The following is a 22,246-nucleotide window of genomic DNA, read 5'->3' as shown; positions in this document are numbered from 1 at the left end:
ATGGCTGCATAAAGCCTATGTGATATAGGACCCAACTTGCAACTTTGAGTTTATGAATTTCAGGTAGGCCATTTTTTTTCTCCTCACCACTTGATTCTCTCCACTACTGGGAGGGACCCAATTTGTATTGCTTTTGATAAATTACATGGACACAGTCGCATGCATTATCTTTATGGTGGAGAGAGTGTAAACAAGTTCACCCTTTGCATTAAGTTGCAGGCCACGTGCATTCTCCCCATGTTGACAGTTGTTGTGTCATGTATTCCCCACGTGTTATTTCAAAAAGAGCGGAAATTAATGCACTTGTGTCCACAACGTCTTCAACTTTATAACTGTTTGCATTTGCATATTGTGTTGTATTGTGTCAACTTTTGCTTAGAAGTCTAACCTCGACAAGACTTTACTTCTCAGTTTCTGTTTTCAGAAAGTGAGAGCATTTCTAAAATCTCTTTCCCAGAGTGCTTTGCATGGTCAACATGGAGGAACTGACGGTGGAGGTCCGAGGCTCCAACGGAGCTTTTTACAAGGTAAATATTGATATTTGACTGATTTAAGAGCATTCTCTTGGTTGACATAGAGTTTAGAAGCTACGACTATCTAACCGTCGTGAAATAATGCAATGAAACGGTATTCCTACGATAAAAATGTGACCCAACAGTTAGCTAGCTAGACAGCTAACACTTCAGACAGATAGATTACAAAACTACATTAGCATGTGCTGGCTACATTGGCTGCTGTCATTGTGGAGTGAGAATGTACAGCTCCACAAGCGAGCTGTTTGACAGCTGAAAATGTCATTGTGAAAACGCTTCGAGCGGAAGCTTGAATCGAAGGATAAATACAGTCGGCAAAGAAAACTAAACAATGCGGCCGCCAGTTTACTTGGCCACATAGCAGTCTTGCTAGCGAACTGTGTAGCTGACCGTGTTATTTCGTGCTTACCACGCAGCATCATTTAGCTTCTCTGATAACGAGGAACCTCGGCTGTCATGGGCTTTGCTGGTCTCGTGCCTTGTCTGACATTAAATGCTGGCTGGATTATTGTTATATTTCTTACTAGGCACCTCTTTTATGACTCATTGGGCCACAATGACTGTACCGGAAACGTATTGTTTGGGAAAATTTGTCTGCGCACTTCAATGATGTCCAGCGGAATACAGCTAGCATGAAGCTAGCCACTTGACTTGCCCTGCAAAGCTCTGTAACAACATGATTATTGCGATGTTACATCGGTCGAGGACTGCGGAGCAGAGTCAATTTTGTTAAATTGTTAGAAAAGACGAGTGAATGTGACGAAAATAAATGGTCTCAGTCCTCAGTCTTTCCTCGGTTTGAACTGCTGCAGTTTAGAACTGTATTCGTAGGTTACCGGATTAGCCCTTTGACCACTTCCTTCTAGTCAATCATTCTTAACTGTTGATCTGGAAATGAATTCTAGAAATGCTTATTTCAAAGTGCTAAGTCATTAAATGAATATAACTTCGAATCTTATCTAAGCTGTTGTCTTTCCATCTAAGGCGGCCTCCATGCCATATTCACTTGTTTGGAAGTTAACATCCTGTTCCAAACAGTATAGTTGAGGCTCGTGGGTTGCTGGACTCCATTGTAAAATTTCAATCCTTTTTTTCCATTGAGGAAATATTATCGTTGGTAACTTGAATGTATTCAAGTAGCCATATAGGCTGAGCAGAAAGACATATAAATAGTACGGTGTCTTTTACGGCGTGAAACCTTCAACCCCTTCAGTGTGCATTTAGATATAGCAGAAGACCATTAGGTGTACCTGCATTACCACATTCTTTTCACTTGACGCCTAGACTGTGGCATGGTGTTGATATGCATGGTGTCTTTGTGGGGAAAATGTCAGGTAGAGTTATGCTATCACATGGTCATCTGAAAATGAGTCCATGTACATGCTTGATTGGTCTGGGCGCCTGCAGCTACCCGTCAGCTGTTCCCGTTCAGTCTTAAGCTGTCATCAGGTTCAGCAGATACTTTGGACGCCAGGTCTATTTTTGAATACCAGTTTTAGAGATAGCTTATGCACTCACTGTAGAAGCACTTAGCGGTAAGGTCAGTTTTCAAATGCTGCCCACTTCTTTTTCGTGGACCACAGTCTGCAGAACTCTCACACAAAGTGAAATTAGTTAAACAGGAAAACTGGTTTACTATCCTTGTGTTGCACATGGCTGCCGTTGTTAAGGATATGTTTAGAAACTGGCAAGGTCTTGTCTCTAAGGATAGACATACTCGCACTGTCTGAGACAGAAGTTTATGGCAACTGCACCTGTTCATTTTACAGTCCCATTGGGTGGGTTTCAGCCCCACACCAAACTTGGTTGCTTAGCAAAGCATGTACTTGAAAGCTGATATTCACCAAGTGACACATGCTGCTGTTCCAGCATTGTCCCACAAGAAGCCCTGCTCCTTACCTGCTTTGCTGTATTATTTTAGGACAGCAAATATAAGTACTTTCATTTTTGTAACATGAAGATTTGAACTGAAAGACTCCTATTTTTTCTTTCCTAGGGCTATGTCAAAGATGTCCATGAAGATTCACTCTCAATTTCCTTTGAAAATAAGTAAGTACTCTGTAAGAAATGTGAAACCTGTCAGCCACAGGAAGTTAGATGATTGCTGGAATTTTCCAAGCCATTCATCAATTTGTTTGACCGACCTCACAGAATATTTTACAACAATGAAGCTCACATAAAGGTTCAAATGGCACCTTTTTTGATGCCAAACTAGTTTTGAGGAAACTACCCAACATAATAATTTGTTTATTTGTTAATTGCATAGCTGGCAACCAGAGAGACAGTTTCCCTTCAGTGATGTTCGGTTGCCTCCTCCCCCGGATGCCAAGAAGGATATTGGTGAGGGGGATGAAGTGGAGGTAAGCAGCTTTGATTTTTCGCTCGGTACTGTACCCAGAGCTACTGTAACGTGTGGATGAAAATGACCACTTGACGTGCGCTAGTTTAAAAACATTGCTGTTCTTCTATTGCTCAGATATTCTCCCGAGCGAATGACCAGGAACCTTGTGGCTGGTGGCTAGCTAAAGTTCGGATGACAAAAGGAGATGTGAGTATCTTGACGACCGTTGCCAAGTGCTACTCACTTTTGACACACTTCTGTCTTGTTTCCGCCTAGAGAGGGTAGGCTGTTTCTGACCATCACATATGCCTGTTATTCTGTTGCAGTTTTACGTGATTGAGTATGCGGCCTGTGACGCCACCTACAACGAAATAGTCACGTTTGAGCGCCTCAGGCCTGTGAACCAGAACAAGCCTGTGACAAAAAACAGCTTCTTCAGGTGCACTGTTCCGATCCCTGATGACCTCAAATCAGCGTACGTGCATCCATCGCTCTCTGATGGAAATTTGTTTTTATGTCCATGGAATGACTGCGAGTCTTGAAGTAAAGGATGAATGTCCGCAGCACTGTTAATGTTCCCAGTTATTATTGGCACAACTGACTGACTGCGAGTCATAACATTTCACAGCAGTACCCTGTCCAGATTGTGCTTTAGTATGAGCTGCTTTTTTCTGTGTAGGTGTGAAAGTGAGCAGGCGCACAAGGACTTCAAAAAGGCAGTGGGAGCTAGCCGGATATTTTACTGCCCAGAAAAAGGCCAGCTGATCGTTTTGGTGAGTTCCGTTGTCTTTCCACACAGGAACATCAGACATTTTGTCAACATGGGCGTATTCATATTGATGTTTTTCCTCAACTCCACTCTCCTCTCCTGTAGTCCAAGAATAAGTTTGCAGTCAAACATCACACATTTTATCATATAGGCGTATTAAAACGTTTGTTTTTTCTTCATCCCACTCCTCTCCACTCTCCTCTCCTCCTCTAGTCCAAGAATGAGTCCACAGTCAAGCGTGTTCCCCTGCTCAGTGACATGCACCTGAGGAGCATCCGCACCAAGCTCATGCTGATGTCTAGGAATGAGGAAGCCACAAAACATCTAGAGGTGAGCAAGGCCGACAAGGTGACTGTGTTGGTGCTATATTTATAGTTACGGTGGACACCTCGACAACAAACACATACCACCTTGAATAGGTCCCTCTGAAAAGATGCAGATTTTATATTATGAATGTAATTTTTCAAGTTGCTTTACAAAAATTGCATTTTTTTTTTGTTTGTTTGTTTGTTTTTATCGATGGGAGGGTTCATATGAAACAGCACAACATGGCCTTTCCAGTCGTCGTAATCCCTTGTTTCTGATACTGGCCAACCCCCCACCCACCTTTACTAACAGATGCTCTGCAGGAAACGCTGTGGTAACGGTGATGGTGACCATGATGATGATGGTGGTGGTGGTGGTAGCGGTAGCTTATTTTGCACAGCAAGGGGTGGATGTGTAGGGACTGTCAGCACTTGAAAGACGATGCTTAGTACAGCAGTCAAACAGAAAAGCTATTCATCCAATGTGATTAATACTATAATTTGTGTCAGTCATTTGTGTTATTAAATAAGTTTTTCCTTAGATTTCTGCTGGCTGGGTTTTTCTTTCTTATGCCACAGCCAAGGCGTATTGAAGGTAACCTCGGCCTATTTCCAAACCTGTGTCTTGACTATAATTAGAGTACAATTCCCGCTGAAAGTTGGTGCCGCTCGTTCTCTTCCAGAGCACAAAGCAGCTGGCTTCTGCCTTCCAGGAAGAGTTCACGGTGCGCGAAGACCTGATGGGCCTGGCTATTGGTAGCCATGGCAGCAACATCCAGCAGGCCAGGAAGGTCCCTGGCATCACCGCCATCGAGCTGGATGAACAGACTGGAACCTTCCGGATCTACGGAGAGGTTTGTGGCATTCTAGAACTTAAGCTGTTCCGGTTACATAACAAGTGATGTGTCCTCCTTTCCAAGTTCCTTTGGATAAGAGAAGCATTTTTTTTAATGTTACCGATAAATAAACTTGCACCAATGGCTCTTATTGGTCTTATAATAAGTCTTTCTAGGGCAAACGTAGTATGCGGCACATTTTTTTGGGGCAATTACCTGATATATCTGTGTTCATTCTAGAGTGGAGAAGCGGTGAAAAAGGCAAGGAGCTATTTGGAGTTTATCGAAGACTCTGTGCAGATTCCCAGGAATCTTGTTGGTAAGTGAAATGCCCCAAAATGTATATGGGCAGATGAAAAGTTGTGATATTGGAACTTAACATAGCCTGACTTCTAAAATACATCTCGTGTCCGATATAGGCAAAGTAATCGGTAAAAATGGAAAAGTCATCCAGGAGATTGTGGACAAGTCAGGGGTTGTGAGGGTGCGCATTGAAGGAGACAATGACAATAAGCTGCCCCGGCAAGAGGTAAGCCTTCGTTTACTTTGTGGAAAATTTTGACCATTTTTTTGTCACACTGACTAAACTATATATTTTCTTTTCAAAGCTTCACTCGCATCACCAGGTAATTATGCCCAATGACACTCAGTTTTCCATAATTCTGTTTAGAAATATGTCAGATTTTAGATGTGTTAGATCATGTTAAATGTGTTAGATCTGTTAAATGTGTTAGATTAGTTAAAATGCAAAGTTAAAAAGGACTAGAGTAGTTATTTTGTCCATTTTGCCAAGTGATTCAAACTTATTTTTGTCTGAAGGAAATGGCACTCAAAGATATCGCAGAGGTTTACATACTACACAGAGTTGACATTGCCTCATTTTATTTCTAGGAACTAGACCTTCAATTTTTCACATCTCTTCAACATTTGTTCTTGAACTTGTAATTTAATGCAGCCTTTGCATTTGTACTTCCTGGCGCAGGGAATGGTCCCGTTTACGTTTGTCGGCACGAAGGAGAACATTGGCAATGCTCAGGTCCTGCTGGAGTACCACATCGCCTACCTTAATGTAAGTCCTACTGCAACCAGACCATTAGCATTGCCACTCCTTAAAATGTACCTGTATCAACAGATTTGTGAGAATGACCCCACATTTCCTCCTGGTAGAGAACAAAAATAATTCTTGTATCTCAACAATTTGCTTAATGTACCGTATTTTTCGGACCATAAGACGCACTTAAAATACTAAAATATTGTCAAAAATGTACAGAGCGTCTTATAACCCAGTGCGTCCTATGTGTGTTTTTATTTAAAAAAAAAAAAAAAGACGGCCGCTGCTAATGAAACTGTCGTTATTTTAGAACGACTTCGGAAAAAAGTAACCGCGTGTTATCGAAATATGAATGGCCATTACAGGCCACCATAGTCGGGAGCTTTGCGCGGGATACAGTAGCTGTACAGTAGCTCTTACTGTACACAATTCCACCTGTTACTGTACACAATGGCACCTGCTAAGAGGCACTCCTACGAAGCTGGCTTTAAGCTTATGGTTATCGGTTTCGCATTAGAACACGGGAATAGAGCTGCTGGGAGAGAGTACAACATAAATGAATCAATGGTCCGGAAATGGAGAAAACAAGAGAATGAACTGCGTCAAGTTAGAAAAACTCAAAAAAGTTTCAGAGGGAACAAGGCAAGATGGCCACAGTTGGAGGACAAGCTAGAGCAGTGGGTTATGGAGCAGAGAGCGGCGTGTAGAAGCGTCTCTACAATAACAATCCGACTCAAGGCAATAACGATGGCGCAGGACATGGAGATCAACGACTTTCGAGGGGGCCCTTCTTGGTGCTTTCGCTTCATGAGAAGGCACAATCTCTCCATCCGTACTCGAACGACGGTCTCGCAGCAGCTGCCGAAAGATTATGAGGAGAAGCTAACCATTTTCCGCAGCTACTGCAAGGACACGATCGCTGAGAAGAGTATCCCGCCAGAGAACGTGATAAACATGGACGAGGTCCCACTCACCTTTGACATTCCTGTGAACCGGACTGTCAAGAGAACTGGAACCAGCACAGTGTCGGTACGAACGACAGGGAACGAGAAGGCATCATTCACGGTTGTCCTGGGTGTTCAGGCTAACGGTCAGAAACTACCTCCAATGGTGATTTTCAAAAGAAAGACTTTGCCAAAAGAAAAGTTTCCGCCCGGTGTCATCATCAAAGCTAACCCCAAAGGCTGGATGGATGAGGAGAAAATGAGTGAGTGGCTCAGAGAAGTCTATGTCAAGAGACCGGGTGTTTTTTTCCATCAAATTCCATCAATGTTGATTTTCGACTCCATGCGGGCTCATCTCACTGATGCTGTGAAAACCCAAGTGAAGCAAACCAATTCGGTGCTTGCCGTGATTCCGGGTGGGTTGACCAAAGAGCTCCAACCTTTAGACATTGGTGTGAACAGGTCGTTCAAAGCCAAATTGCGAGCGGCGTGGGAACTCTGGATGACCGAAGGCGAACACACTTTCACCAAGACAGGGAGGCAGCGACGGGCGAGTTACGCCACCATCTGCGAGTGGATCGTGGATGCCTGGGCAAAGGTACCAGTCACCTGCGTTGTCCGAGCTTTCGCCAAGGCAGGAATCATCAATGCACAGCAAAATGACACTGACTCGGATGGGGACGACGAGGGCGAGCGGGCCATGCTCATTGCCGAACTTGCCCAGCTTTTTAACTCGGACACCGAGGATGAAGAGTTTCAGGGATTTATGGAGGAGGAATGAACTTTTTATCTCGAAGTGCGTAAAATTCTAAGCCTACGTTCATTACTTGCAGGAGAACTGTTCTTCATTTGACTGTTCTTTCACGTGCTGTTCCATCCCCGCTGTTTGAGGGAGTCAAATGGATTTATGAAATTACCGGTAAATGGAATCTAATGGATTTACAGTTGTTGCCTTATGGCAGTGGATCCTTGAAAACGTGAGTGATTATTATTTGCATTTTTGAACTATCCGAAGTGTAAAATGAAAAACATGAGAAGAATAAAGTTTGACATATTTGACACATGTTTCATTTCATTAATAATAGGTTACCGGTAATATAAATAGGAATGCATAATGGAGGGAGGGAGTGACGCTGTGTGGGAGGGAGGGGGAGAGACGCAGCAGCGGAGGAAGCCAGGCCCTTTCGGTGTTTTATATGAATCTATTACTCTATGCATAGTACATGGCTTGAAACGTTTATTTTCATTGGAAAAACATGCTTTAAAAAGTGCGCCTTATAACCCCGTGCGTCTTGTGTGTGAAAAAATTCACGGTCACTGATGGTGCGTCTTTTGACCCAGTGCGCCTTTTGGTCCCGAAAATACGGTAATTATCAAATTCAGGAAGTGTGGCAAAATCTCGATCTGCATCTCAAGACTTGATACCAGGTCACATCATGAATCTGAACAGCATAGAACAAGGGCATTGATTGGCTTTGTGAATATAGAGCTGTAGCCTGTGCCTCATCGTGTGTGTGTGTGTGTCCTGGCAGGAGGTGGAACAGCTGCGTCTGGAGCGTCTGCAGATTGACGAGCAGCTCCGGCAGATTGGCATGGGCTACCGGCCTCAGCCCGGTCGCCCTGGAGACAAGGAGAAGGGCTACACCACGGACGACAGCGTGGGCAACATGCCCCTGCACAACAGCCGCTCCTACTCCGGCAGGGGCCGCGGGCGCAGGGGCCCCAACTACACCTCTGGCTATGGTACCACTCTTGCATTACATTGCATTGCATTACATTACAATTTGCAGATGCTTTTATCCATAACGACTTACAGTAGAGGAGATGGTGTGTTGCGGTTCATGTTCTCATCTAGCCGGTTTTGTTTTTGCTTCGTATGCATAGGAGGCAGGGCTGTAGTGGTCAAATTAGAGGTGGGTAAACTATGATTTTTTTGATCAGACAGACCGTGACGCGACGCAACGTAACGCAACGCGGTTTTTTTTGGGGGGTGGGGGGGGGTGTCATCGGTGTATCTGTGTATCTACAGGTATGATAATGGGTATGAGGCCAGGCACGATAGTAGGCCTATAAAGTATCGGTATCAATGCATCCAAAATGGTAATTTGTTTAAAAGCCACTAGAACTTTTTGGCATGCACATTCATTTGTCTACTATAAATGACATTTAAAATCTCTTCAGCTAGGCCTATTAGGCCTATCACATAATTTGTGTGATCATATGATGCAGAGTGTGCCTTTGTTGCAATCCTAGATAGTAGGCCTAACACCTATAGCCTATTGGAGTAGATCAACAGCATAACAATGCAGCTCAATTTCATAGGCGTATTCCAATTTCTGCATTAGGTTTTTAAAAATAGATTCACCATCATGTAGGCCCATCTCAGCCATTCCCCACAAAGATGAATGGCATTAGGCTAAATAACATTGAAAATTAATGATAAAAAACACAACATTTGTGGTTTTCAACTGAATTGATAAGGATATTAGGATATTAGGCTACATTTTAGGCTTATATGTTTATAAGACAGCTCACAATTTACCCCTCCACTGTCATCCATTAGGCCTACTTAGCTAGGCTACTTGTAGTGGCATGCTCAGAGATTAGCAATAGGCACTGCAGCCATTAAGAGAGGAACTGGAGTTTTACCTACCATTAATAAGCTAACCCATACAGCGTTATCAATAACTGCAAAGGCAATGGACAAAAGAAGAAGCTGATTAAGAAGAAGCTTAATTTCTTAACTCAGGAATGAGTCCTTCTAGCTCTGAGAACTTGCTTTTGCAAATAACTTGGAAATGCCAGATCATGAAAGAATCCTGTGACAAGGTATAACAAAACGTGTACCTCCCTAAATGATGGATTTTGTGGTGTTACTAGGCTTACTCCTGTGTTAGGTTACTTTCATACCTGGCTTCACACGCGGGATTTTTTTTGTTTTTCAACTCCACCGCGCGAACGTGCATTTGCGTTTCTATCGGCATTGCCGTCCGTAGAACTGGCGGACAGATGCGCTTTCGCTTGTAAACATGGGGCGCACTGGCTTGTCCCCTACTTCTTTTGGACACACGGTGCGAAGTGGCTAGATTTGATGAGAAGGGCGTGACTAATTTGCGAACGGTAGAGAGAAACCTGCAGTGGAGTCAAATGGAACGGAATGAACATTATAATGCAGATGAATTAGGTCTATATTTCAGGCAGTCCAACAAAATCCCGGACATTTCTGAAATTCCCCCCGCACATTTTTTTAGGTCTCAAAAGTAGGGAAAAAGAGGACGTCTGGTCACCCTATCCATGACGATTAACTATGATTAACTATGCAGGCAGGCAACTACACAACGTGTAGGCCTATGTGTTTACATATTATTCCCTGGGATACAGAGCAGATGAAAATGATTCCTACTAAAGCGTTAAGTAGGCCTATGTTTAACAATATTTTGACACTAAATGACACTAAATTTATTTTGGATTATTCCAACGGCAGATCACAAGGCGCAGGGAACTTTGACGTGCGTAATTGCCATTAAGAGCTGCGTAAACGCAATTTAGAGGTGGGTTAACGCTATTTAGAGGTGGGTAAACGCTATTTCCTAAATTCCAGAGGTGCGTAAACGGCGTTTACGTGCGTTTACCCTCCACTACAGCCCTGATAGGAGGGCATAAAAAGGGGTTTTCATGGAAGGTGTCTGATAGTCTGGCATGGGAAAGCTATGTTTTATCTGTACTACTAGTTGATAGTTGGTTAAGGCATCAAGTTACAGTTTTTCAAATATGGAATTATTTTCTGTATTTTATGCTGTGATTCTGCTTCTTGATTGATATGCCCTGGAAGACCCGGAGCATTAAACATGATCGGATCTGATGTGTGCATATGCCAGAATTTATAACGCATGCGTTGGATTGCATGCTGAGAAGTCCATATCATGTTCGATTGGGTGGTGTCTCTGGGTGTGTGTCTCGTAAAGTTAAAACATGTTGAAACGTAACTGATGTACAAAGGACACGGTGGAATGACAGAAATGAAAGTGAAACCTCTGAGGGCAATTAACAAAGAAATGAAACCTAGGTTCTTCCGTGCTTTTCATATTGGTACACACGGTCCTCTTTTGAAATGCACAGAGGCTACTTTGAACGTGGTAGACTGCCACTTCCCCATATTAAGAAAAGGGTAATTGCATGTTGCATTCTTGGACTGGCATTAGATAAAACATGTAGTGATGTAGGTAACCTACGTGTTGTCCTTCCTCTTTAAATAATAAACTAAAGGGTTGCATGCAGGGCTCTAAATTAACTTTTTCCACCACCAGCCAATTTGGCTACTAGACATTTTTTCTTACCAGCCAAACAGAAGTTCAACTAGCCATTTTTTTAATCTTGCCAAAATACGCCATGCGTTAGGCTAGTTGTGTTTTTTTAATTATTACTATTATTAGGCTATGGTTATTTTATTCAAATTTCCACAACACATAAACACTACTGTATAGGCCTACATACTAGGTCTATAATAAGCATATTATATATACTTTTTAAACTTCTGCTTTATTTTTACCTCTGAAAACAATGAATCACCAGCCACACACACACACAACAGACCTTTAAACCAAACACACAGCCAAACACTACAAAACCTCACACTCCAAGGAGGGAGAAGAGATGAGAGGAAAAGAAGAGGAGGAGAGGTCAACACACACACACACACACACACACACACACACGTTGTGCAATAATGGATATGATGTCGTGTGTCCCTCTTGTGTGTTTATGTGGCCTACAGTATGATGCTATAGGCACCATTATTTCCTCCAGGAGCTCTTCTCTACCATGCGCAACAAAATAACAAGAAGCCTACGCAATGTTTAACTAAAAGCAAATAATATCACGGAAATGTTCGCTTCCTTTGTTACTTCCATAGCGTGCGTAGCGCACGTAGCCTAGCCTACTCGCACGGGCATAAGGTCTGCCCTTCTTTCCAATGGTGTGGGCTTTCCAACTTAGTTGCGCCAGGACTTAAAACATTTCAGAAGACAACTGACAGCTACGCTCACACTACTCTGACAGCCCGTTCTCCTCCTCTGCCCTTGGTCGCTATTTCGTTCCACAACACTCCTGTTATTGAAACTCTTTGGTCAGGTCCTCGCAGCTTAAACAGGCAGGCTGTTAGAGCAAGGTGTGTCGGTGTCGGCGAATGCTAATAGTAACAGTAGGCCTAATAGTGACGTTAAAAGTGGCGGAGCGAAAGCGACAGGAGCAGGGGAGAGTTGACTGTCAAAATAGTGTGAGCGCACAAGAGCTCTGAAATGCTTTCTGTCCTGGCGCGCGCAACAGCAGGACGGAGTGGCTGCTGCTTCGGAAAGCTCACGGTGGGGTGGGGTCATGACGGGAGTGTTTATGGGTAATGTAGGAAATCTCGCCGTATCGTTGTCATACAAGCAGCCGTTTACCGTTCACAATTTACTGTAGGCTACTCGGGCGCTACTAGCCAAATGGGCGGGTAGGTATTTTTTTCCACCGGCCAAAATTAATTTTCACCCGTGTTTGGCGGGTTGGCGTGTGTTAATTTAGAGCCCTGGTTGCATGTAAAAAGTTAGTGGCCTCTTGAGAATTTAGCATCTCTAGCTTCAACAGCCATATAGAGCTCTTCAGTAACGCGGAAGCATGTAGTAGACTGTAGTCTTTCATGTTAGCATTTAAGGACTTCCTGGTTCGTATCGGCTTCCGGCCTCCCATTGGGAATGAGTAGGGGCCAGTTTCAAATAAGCTCCGAGTGCAAGCACGCGCTTAGCGAACCCCCGCAAGCTGTCGAGGGTGTTAAAAATAGGCTGTAGATATGACATGGTTGATCATTTTGTGTCAAACTTCGACATAAATACGATGTTGCGTCCATATGCTAAACCCGGAAACTTTTGGCGACTACAGAAGCGGCGCCTGTATCTAACGTCATGTACGTGCGGAGGGTTGTACCCATGGCAACCAAAGGAAAGTATGTAGTTCGGAAGTTTTAATGATCAGAAAGGGGTTAGCAATATTGAATTAAAATCGTCATGATTTAACATGTGAATACACCAACATGATGATACGATCCGTTCCACTAATGAGAAAGGGATGCGGGGACACGCTAATGTTCGTTGTTGGCGTGCAACTTATATTTTTGCCAAACCTGAATCTCTATGGCGTGTTGCAATGTAAAAAAATCGCCATAGAACCGGAAGGCCAACCGCCGCATACAAGTTGACGTCAACGCTGAAGAGCTCTATAGTTAGCCACTCCCAATGAGTAGGTGCAGCCATTTAAGCTTTTTTTGTTGTTTCGTGTTTTTTTTTTTTAACTACATGTATTAATTGAGGCAGCCTAACCGCACGAATAGACCAAGCGCGACCTGAGCGAGTCCAGCGACGGAAGTTTGTAGTTGAACTCCTGCCAATTTTATGCAAATTAACTATGATGTGGTTCGGCAACAGCCGCCACAACCAATGGGAATGTTGGGATGCTTGCATTCTGCTTGTAACGGACATACTGTGTCACTTCTATCGCTCGTATCGCTCTCGCTACACAGCCTAGCGATTCTCTGTCGCTTGATCTCGGCGTGGCCGGTGTATTCGCCCGGTAAGGCAAACTGCTGCAAACAAACGCAAAAAAGTAATTGAAATATGAATCTTATAATTGTATACAGACATGTTTACTGACCTTCCCCCAATGAATATCTGTCTATGGTAGGCACCAACTCTGACCAGTCCAATGCCTCTGAGACGGAGTCGGACCGCAAGGACGAGCTGAGCGACTGGTCCCTGGCAGCGGAGGAGCCAGAGAGGGGCCCGAGGCAGCAGAGGGACAGCCGCCAGAGGCCTGGGCGTGGCCGCGGCAGGGGGGCCCCTTGGGGCAGAGGCCGAGGAGGAGGAGGCCGAGGAGGAGAAGGAGGGCGAGGCTCCAACTACCACATGAGCAATGGTAAACACCGCACTGTGTGCCTGGCTCCCTCGCTTGGGGTTTGGCCATGTACTGTAATGTCCGTGTCTGTTTGTGTTTGTCCATCCATCTGATTTGTGAATAACTCCTGTCATTAATGGCTTGAATGTCCCAAATTTTGTTTTGAAGACTCGTATGGGCAATGGACACATTCTTTTTAAAATTTGCTTGAATCTGATGTGATTCCCCTTGTGTGGTCAGGTGTCCATCTCCGATTACGGCTTTTGAGCTTTATTATGGCCGTGAAGAGTTTACTGTGGAAATGAGGGGTGCATATGGTACGGGTGCATTAGCATAGTGTGCACCAACACCCCCTTTGACACATGTTGTAGAAATACAAGTTTTGATTGTCGGATGTTTGCCTGTACATCTGTACTGCATGTAAATGTGCAGTCAATTCAGTTTTAATGTTGGCTATATACATAAAAACAAAAATGTCATGTATGGATGTACATGTCTCTTAGCCAGTGCCTTTATCCCTGCAGTGCTTCGTGACCCTGACGGTAACCCGTACAGCTTGCTGGACAACACCGAGACGGACCAGACGGCCGACACGGACGCCAGCGACTCGCACGCCAGCAGCGCAGGAAGCCGCCGCCGCAGGTCCCGCCGCCGCCGCACCGATGAGGACGCCACCCTGATGGACGGCATGAGCGAGTCCGACAACGCCTCGCTCAGCGAGAACGGCCTGGGTAAGCTGGCATCTGCTCGCCTCACTTCACCTAACCTAACCTCACATAGACAGAGACGTCACCTCAGCATTGCTCCCCTGCTTTTGGGACCTGGTCAGTTCAAAGTGAAAATGAGTCACTGGACTTTCATATGTTCTCAGGCCCTTGAAGAAAATACTTATCAGTACCACAACACACGCACACACACACACTTCATTAAGCATTTATGTAGACGATGCAAGGCAATACCCTACCTACCCTATAAACAGTAGTTTCCATTTCATCACTCCCATGCCAACAAAAGTATTCTAATAATGCACTGTATAATACAACCAAGTGTATTGCTTGGAGAAACCATTTCTATTGCTGTGATGGATGACTGTCATATATGACTTCTAAAACAAGGTGCAAGAAGTGAGGTACCGTGTGTCAAGTGTTTGTGTGGAACAGACAAAAATGTGATGTAGCGCTTCATTGTTCAAGCCAAACGTTCTTGGCTTTTCCATGGGAAGCGTGTCTACAACATAGACATCAGGAGGTTCATCTAGGTCACCCGTGATCACGTGGCACAGTACACAACCTGGTATGAATGTGAGTCATTCCCTGTTTGGCATTTTACTTACAAACGTAACTGGTGCGGGAACTGGCACCCCTTTCTGGCCAGCCTGAAAACGGCAACAGAGCCTCAGCGTATGTGGGCTAGTCAGACGGGATAAGCTCAGTTGTGTGGCCATGTTTGTAGATGAGTTGAAGGAGAGGATTGTGCACGTCCCAGGAAAAGGTGCAGGACGAAGGCCAACTGTAGTTTTCAAAGTGAGAAGTCCACACACTTAAAATTCTTTTTGTTGTCTTTTATTATTTCATGACTGGATTACGTTTCGACTTCAGAATCGTTTTGAGATTCCAGAATCTGATGAAGACTGTTAAAGTCGAAAAGTAATCCAGACATGAAATAATAGAAGACAACAGAAAGGATTTTAAGTGTGCAGACTTCTCACTTTGAAAACTACATGTTTGTAGATGACTCAGAGGCCAAGCCACAGCGCCGCAACCGTAGCAGGCGACGCCGCTTCCGCCCACCTGAGGAGAGGCAGCCAGGTAACCCGTGGTTACACCATGGGGTGTGTGTATATGTGTATGCGTGTTAATGTATGTGTGCACAATATCTGCTCGGAGTTTGAGTCTTCACTCACCAAACCAGCATGGCTAGGAGTGGAAACATGGAGTTAAATGCTCTTTCAGAGTATGAATAGACAAATTAGTCCGTACCTGGATGTAGCTTACTTGTGACCATGAATTGTGTTTTGAATTGAATTGAACTGAACTGTGAAAGTGAAGTGAAATTCTGTGGATCCACTATTGATTTTCGGTTGTGTGAGTGACAAAAATGTCTTGAAGTGTTTTTCACTTATTTTCAACTAATCTCCTTAAATGTAACTTTCAAACCCCATAACGTTTAAAAAGCATGTGCCTTGCTGTGCTTAACATGCACTTGTAGGGTGTTTAAACTAGATGCCCTAACTTTGTACTGAACATAAATGCTCGGGCTGTGGAAGTACACAGTCAAAATGCATGTTGAAGGTATTCAAGCGCATCTACTAAGGACGACTTATAATCAATAAAACTTAGTGATGCTCATTCACTTCAAATCTGTTTTGCAGTGACCGTGGCGGATTACATATCACGGGCTGAATCTCAGAGCAGACAGAACCCGAAGAACCCGAAAGATATGAAAAAGAAAAAGGATGTGGTAAATATCACAATTGGTGAAGCTAGACGGGAATCCCCAGAAATAATAATAATAAAAAGCGGTGCTTGCATGTGCCACCAAGGTCAAATTCATTCACTTTTCTCTGCTGCGCTTTCACAAGCGCCCACACCAACATGGCTAGAGTGGAGCAGAGCATTATGACATCAGCCTGAACCACTAATGTTAGTGGTCTGAACCAAAGAAAGTAGATTGGAGAAGAACGATTACTGGCTGGAAATTGCATTGGCCATGGTGTAGTAAGGGCAAATATCTCCTATTAGAGTAAGATAACTCGAACTCTGCCCACCTAATGCAAAGGAATGTGCTCAAGTTTGGTTTCCTAAGGGGGCGTTGTCCCCTCCTTGTGTTTCTGTGGTATTTGGTGATCGCTTGCATGAGATGTGCGCTACCGCCATCTATAATGCCAATGGGAACTCCATTCATTGTCAACCGTAAGACTCCAAAGGTCTCCTAACGGGGCGTTCACCTGACATCACATGGATCCAGGAAATGCACGGGCTTGAAGTATCTCACTCTAATAGAAGATGTTTGGTATGGGGGCCTAGCCTGAGGACACGGTGTGCATGGGCAGTGGGGTGCCACGCAGTGGTGGATAAAATGTGACTGCAAAATCACGTTTGTGGCCAAATTAACTAAAGCATTAATTGCGGGGGACAATTAATCACAGTCGTCAAAAATCAATGGTGTCCTGTGACCTGTGCTACACTTCAGCCCTGGCAGTAGGGGCATTGCACTTCACCATGCCGCCAGTACTGACAGAAGAAGAACAAAGTGACTCCACTTGCGGCTATGCTGTACTACGCTCTTATTATGTCAGTGAGCGATCTTCTCTCTCTACCGTCTTTGGTCTGAACACTCTAAGGTTCATTAGCGCAACCATTGTGAATCTCCATATTGGGCTGCACTAGTCCCTTCCTTGGAATGGATGAACGGAAGAATCAGAATATGGTTTATGGAGAACATTTACTCCCAATATTACATTAATAGTTAAAAAAGAACAAGAACACATACAAGCATAGTATGTATTTTTTAGTAGTTTACTTACAGAATATATGCTGCCCATTCACAAGTGTTATCTTTTACATTAGTATTTCCCCCCAGTATTCCATGATTATGTATATTCATAATGACTGGGAAAATTCCACATTTTCATACAAAAGGGTGGATCTTCTCCATGCTCTGTTTTCAGTTTCAAGTAATAAACATGAGGTGCAAAACAATGTACATTGATCAGTCAAGTAAATATTAGATTATTACTTTGTAAATATTCATGAAGAGATCACATTTGGGATTGGGCAGCATAGTTGCAACGCCTACATTCTCTCTTTAAAGCTGAACACAATGTTTTTTTAGTGTCTTTTCACTTGTTTTCACAAGTTCCTTGATGAATGTTTTTAATTGAGTCATGAACATTTGGAGATTGATTAGGTATTCTGCATCAGCAGATTGAATGGGAAATGTTTTTCAGTTTGACTACTGAACACCTTGGTCAACCACACTCATTAACGGTGTGGTCACTATGCCTAGGCATAGATTTTGAGAGAATTTTACAACTACAGTCCTTACTTTCATTGAAACAGTAGTAACGTTTAAAGCCACAAAATGACATGGCCTATGTTCTGGTTGCCAATTAAAAACGTAACAACTGTTGCCTAAAGCAAGCGCTACATACTGTATCTAGTCTGCTTGTTGCGGTCAGCCTGGCTTATTGTGAAATTAGTTTAGGACTAAATTTAGCATTTGCCTGTGCTGTTTGTTCCATGATGCAACGGCTGCATCTACCTCAGCTCAGAAATATCTTGACCATTGTACTGTAAGTTAGAAACTGAACTCTTGGATTGGTGTGAAATTGCCAGGGAGTGCGCTACAATATGCGGCCTTGCCTCCTCCACTTGTGTTTGTTTCCTCGTACCCGGAAGTAATATGTCATGATGACTTCACTGACAACAGCATTATATTTCAATATCTTGCAGAAGCTCAATTGTAAACTCTTTCTCATTTGCAATTGGGATGGTGAATGAAAAACAGTCAGTCAAAAGTTAGCTAGGCTAGGCTGACAGCTGGGAAACTTTATCGGAGGCACTAGGAGGCGGGGCGAGGAAACTAGCACAAGTGGAGGAGGCAAGGCCGCATATTGTAACGCACTCAGTGTCATCCCCACTTCAAGCCTGCCTCTCTCACCCTTCCAGGGCCAAGTGGACGCGATCGCAGAGCACAGCAGCCCCTCAGCAACCACGAGTAATGGCCCGAGCAACAAAGGCGGAGACGCCGGGAAGCCTCAGCGGTCCTCCACTGACAGGGCAGCAAAAGTCAGTTACCAGGACAACGGAAAGAAGCAGGCGGTCATGAACGGGATCTCCTAAAGTGTGTGTCATCGTCTTTGTCCGTTTCCTTCTTCTTTTCTTTCTTTTTGAAAATAACAACTCCTCTCTAACCGTAACATTTTTACAATAGTGCTTGTACAAGCTTGCCAAAGATAGACATATGGACTTCCAGATTTCTCTACTGCACTTTTCAGTTCCTTCACCATGGAACACAAAAGAAACATGGAACATAAAAAGAAGGGTTGGGAAGGTTTTGATTATGAACGAGGAGGAAACTAGGAGAAATAAATAAATGAATAAACGAACACACTAAGTTGCGCCTAATGATGTTAAATACATGATCAGATGTTGTTGTGCCTTGGGAGTCAAAGTTGGCCGGTTCTTTTAACACATATTTGGAAATTAAGACGATGACAATGGGGAAAGTTTAGAGATCTTAACATTTATTGAAGTTAGCTGCTTTTTTGTTACATTTTAATATGCAACCACTTCTTCATATGTGGACAAAACTAGGAAATGCAGTCTGGAAAAAAGAAAAAAAAAGTTTTGCACTGAATTGTAACACTTTCCCTTTAGAAATCTTGGTCTGGAAACTGGTCTGTTTATTGTTGTTGTCCATTTCAAATGCTTCAAGAAAAGCACTCCGCTGAAAATATAATTTTTTTTCATACTTTGACAGGAAGGTAATTGACGGTGACTGTTTTTTGCAAAAGAAGCCTTTTTCGGTTTATTTATTATGAAATGTACAGTATTTAAAAAAGTAAGCAGTTATTTTCTGTCAACACTAAACTGGCTGAACGCACTTGCACGCAGGTGGCAATTTGGACTACTGAAAGATCGATTTCCAGATTTCTGTTATGTAAACTACGTTTGTTAGTCCTTATTTTTTTTTAAATGATCATTATGGTTGTTTGATGTGCAATATGTTTTGTATGCAAGTAGTTCTTAAATAAAATTTGATCTTCCAGACAATGTTCATGAAGAGTCTATAGAAAAAAAATCATTTGTTTATTTATTTACCATAATGTGAACACTCAACACATGATCATCATATAATCACAACAGTTTTCCCCCCAGTTACACACATTTATTATTTTGCTTTTCCATCAAGTAAATCTTTTGCTTCATTAATCTTTGCAGCCATGTACGGTGATCCACCTGTAAGAAAAATAAAAGTCAGAAGCTGCTACTTGTAACACTTATGGTAGAACTAAATGAAGTGAAAATATATTTTTTAAAAATAACCACCATACCTCTGTCAGGGTGATTTAAAATCATCAGCTTTCTGTGCGCTTCTCTAATCTTGGTCTTGTTTGCTGTTGGGCTGTAGTAAATAGAATGTTATTACATACATTTACCACTATTACATGTAGGATTTAATCTAACATAGCTTTCTGTGAAAAGTCGGTCTCACCTGACTCCTAGTACCAGGGTAGCCTCCCTCTTAGTCATTTTTGGCTCAAAGCCACCCTTGTAGAACCCACTGCCAAAGGCCTGCTGGAGGGCAGAAAGACCCATAATTGAATGTTGTTGCCACAGTGCAAAACATCAAAATAATTGCTGAATGTTCAGAAAGTCATCAGTCAAGTTTTACTGCCTACAGCTGCACCTGTATTACTGAAGGCTTGTGCACAAGGACTTTAATTTACTTTGAAAATAATACTATTACATTGTATTCTACCGTCACCACACATGTATAAACATAGGCAACAAAATGCAGTTTAGCATCTAACTTGTGTGCATTGCACCCTGCTTCTTGCACTTTCTGATTTCTGAAGTCCAAGAAGCAGAGTGCAATGCATACAAGTGTGCATACACTGGACAGATTATATGCAGCATCTCAGGCCTGATGACACTTACTGGAAAACTCTTCATGGCTTGTTTCACTTGTGGTTCCATGTGTTTCATGGCTTGCATGGCATAGCGACCTAAGGCAGAAACGATTTAGAATCATAATACGTAGTATTGTGTGTGATGTGATGCCTCTAATGTCACTTTGTAGTCATCTCTCAAGGTGTGTGGCTTGGAACGTGGTGTGGGACATTACGATGGCGAATTCTCCGGGTATGCCAGTTTTGCATTATACAGTATTTATGGGAAGTGGTGAGGACAAGCTAGGCTTATCTCAAAAATGATATGTACACATGTTCCCACCATCTTCACCTAAAATTACACCCACGGATGTACTCACCAGCAAATCCAGCAGCAGCCAGCGTTAGACCCACAGCCACCATAGAACTCGCCTGTCAGTATCACACAACATTGAATAATTAGGGTATTGGCAAATATTACTCTCTGCATGTCAGCTACCATTCTTCCAGACGTTTGACCATTTCAACTTATTGTAGGCCTCTAGATATTTTTGATCAGTAGATGGTCTGTGTGCCAAGAAAAGAAAGATGGTGCATATGATTTGGAAAGAGGTCTATTCAGATAGGGGTCTAATAGCCTACCTTTTTACCGCAGGGTTAAATTGTAAACATAAACTTACACGTCTTCGTCACTGTTGCATCACTACAACGATTAGCATCCCTGTTGCCTGACTAGTCGATTTAAAGTCAAGTAAGCTTTTATGATGTACTCAGGGCATGGTAAATTCAGTTACCCAACACTATGGAATTATCAAGACCTGACTTGGATCTCTTGGCTATTTAGTAAAAGTAACACATGAGGAGCGTCGGCCTGTATTATTGCCGTTTACGAACATAAATACACGAAATCTCCCGCTAATGTTACTTAGCATGTTAGCTGATGTTACTCTTAGGAACATCGAAAATAAAAACGACTACTGCATGACTAGGCTAGTTCAAGCCCGATGTTTAAGAGAGAAAATGTGTATACATTACCATAGTCCGTTTGAAGTAAATTCCTGTATTTAAAACAGTTTCAGGTCGTAAGGCAATGTCATAGTGTTCTCAGCAATGTCACAGCATGCCTCATGTTTTGATATCATAAGTTTTTGCGTTGTGTCGTAAACCGGAAACTGTCGCAAAACAACTCACACTGGCGTAAATATCAGCTCCTTTGATTACTGTGATTAGATGAGGGCAGCGTGATGAGGGTCATCATAAGAAATACAGTGCAATCGACAATGAGGTAATTTCAGAGGTATATAGCAAGATGATAACCAGTGTGTATTTGTTTGTAAATATCAACCTATTATTATTATTATTCCCAAGTTTTCTCTGAAGACATGGATATAATTGGGTTGTTGTCTACAACATAGGCCTAGTGACATGATTGAAATGCTTTTAACTTACCCTGACATGTTGTAACTTTTAGCCTAATGATGACATCCTCTAAGTCTGAACTTACTTGTCCTCTGTTATACCCACCCACAGAGGACTTTCATTCATTATAGACACACTCTCAATTGGTAAATTATCTTTTTGGTAGAGTTGGTGATGATGTGTGCAGGTGAGTAGCCGTGACTCAGTTTCACAAGTTTTTTTTATATTGTTGTATCCAAGCTTGGCAAATAGCCTATAGGCCTATAAGCTAGTTGGAGTTATTATTAATTTATAACATATTTCTGCTTTCCACTTAATATAGGCTAACAAATAGCCTATATGACGACAGGACTTTGAAAGTGAAAGTGAAAGCTCTATTGGGAAACTCCAACTCCCATTGTCATTGTGACACAGCACTCCACAGCACACAAGTGTTCACTGCACACTGCACACAACGAAATTGCATTTATGCATCACCCGTGCGCATCTGTTCTGTGCATTTAGATGA

General features: G+C 42.9%; 2 protein-coding genes across 7 annotated transcripts; one reads left to right on the top strand and one right to left on the bottom strand.

Annotated features, from left to right (window-relative positions):
* Positions 1 to 261: 261 nt before the first annotated feature.
* Positions 262 to 19,484, top strand: fxr1 (FMR1 autosomal homolog 1). Of its 5 annotated transcripts, none has more exons than XM_063201865.1 (18): positions 264 to 527; positions 2,530 to 2,582; positions 2,800 to 2,893; positions 3,010 to 3,081; positions 3,201 to 3,349; positions 3,554 to 3,647; positions 3,857 to 3,973; positions 4,632 to 4,802; positions 5,025 to 5,103; positions 5,204 to 5,313; positions 5,393 to 5,410; positions 5,767 to 5,853; positions 8,312 to 8,522; positions 13,494 to 13,724; positions 14,228 to 14,434; positions 15,434 to 15,511; positions 16,075 to 16,163; positions 18,374 to 19,484. In XM_063201865.1, the coding sequence occupies exons 1-18, from the start codon at positions 468 to 470 to the stop codon at positions 18,545 to 18,547; spliced, it is 2,094 nt and encodes a 697-aa protein (XP_063057935.1). In that variant the 5' UTR covers positions 264 to 467; the 3' UTR covers positions 18,548 to 19,484. The 5 variants fall into 5 exon arrangements, with proteins under 5 accessions (XP_063057937.1, XP_063057935.1, XP_063057938.1 ...); XM_063201864.1 differs by having other exon boundaries at positions 266 to 527; positions 5,393 to 5,411; positions 5,762 to 5,853; XM_063201867.1 differs by lacking the exon at positions 16,075 to 16,163 and having other exon boundaries at positions 262 to 527; positions 5,393 to 5,411; positions 5,762 to 5,853.
* Positions 19,485 to 19,488: 4 nt separating this feature from the next.
* dnajc19 (DnaJ (Hsp40) homolog, subfamily C, member 19) lies at positions 19,489 to 21,505 on the bottom strand. 2 transcript variants are annotated; one of them, XM_063201875.1, is made up of 6 exons: positions 21,355 to 21,505; positions 20,700 to 20,751; positions 20,369 to 20,436; positions 19,923 to 20,005; positions 19,762 to 19,832; positions 19,489 to 19,666 (listed from the first exon to the last, which is right to left on the bottom strand). In XM_063201875.1, exons 1-6 carry the CDS (start codon positions 21,355 to 21,357, stop codon positions 19,599 to 19,601), a joined length of 345 nt encoding a protein of 114 aa, XP_063057945.1. In that variant the 5' UTR covers positions 21,358 to 21,505; the 3' UTR covers positions 19,489 to 19,598. The 2 variants fall into 2 exon arrangements, with proteins under 2 accessions (XP_063057945.1, XP_063057946.1); XM_063201876.1 differs by having other exon boundaries at positions 19,923 to 20,002.
* Positions 21,506 to 22,246: the final 741 nt, after the last annotated feature.

The sequence above is a fragment of the Engraulis encrasicolus genome, chromosome 6 (assembly GCF_034702125.1).
Source record: "Engraulis encrasicolus isolate BLACKSEA-1 chromosome 6, IST_EnEncr_1.0, whole genome shotgun sequence".
In the NCBI taxonomy this organism is placed as follows: domain Eukaryota; kingdom Metazoa; phylum Chordata; class Actinopteri; order Clupeiformes; family Engraulidae; genus Engraulis; species Engraulis encrasicolus.
This window is presented reverse-complemented; position numbering and strand designations above follow the sequence as displayed.

What these genes read in the sequence shown, in the direction of transcription:
- fxr1 (XM_063201864.1), top strand. Translation starts at nt 468, where the DNA reads ATGGTCAACATGGAGGAACTGACGGTGGAGGTCCGAGGCTCCAACGGA. An exon ending in TTCGGATGACAAAAGGAGAT is followed by an intron (nt 3,082 to 3,200) that starts GTGAGTATCTTG and finishes ATTCTGTTGCAG; the next exon opens with TTTTACGTGATTGAGTATGC. An exon ending in GATTCCCAGGAATCTTGTTG is followed by an intron (nt 5,104 to 5,203) that starts GTAAGTGAAATG and finishes TGTCCGATATAG; the next exon opens with GCAAAGTAATCGGTAAAAAT.
- dnajc19 (XM_063201875.1), bottom strand. An exon ending in GGCTGCTGCTGGATTTGCTG is followed by an intron (nt 20,437 to 20,699) that starts GTGAGTACATCC and finishes TTTCTGCCTTAG; the next exon opens with GTCGCTATGCCATGCAAGCC. An exon ending in ACCCTGGTACTAGGAGTCAG is followed by an intron (nt 19,833 to 19,922) that starts GTGAGACCGACT and finishes TATTTACTACAG; the next exon opens with CCCAACAGCAAACAAGACCA.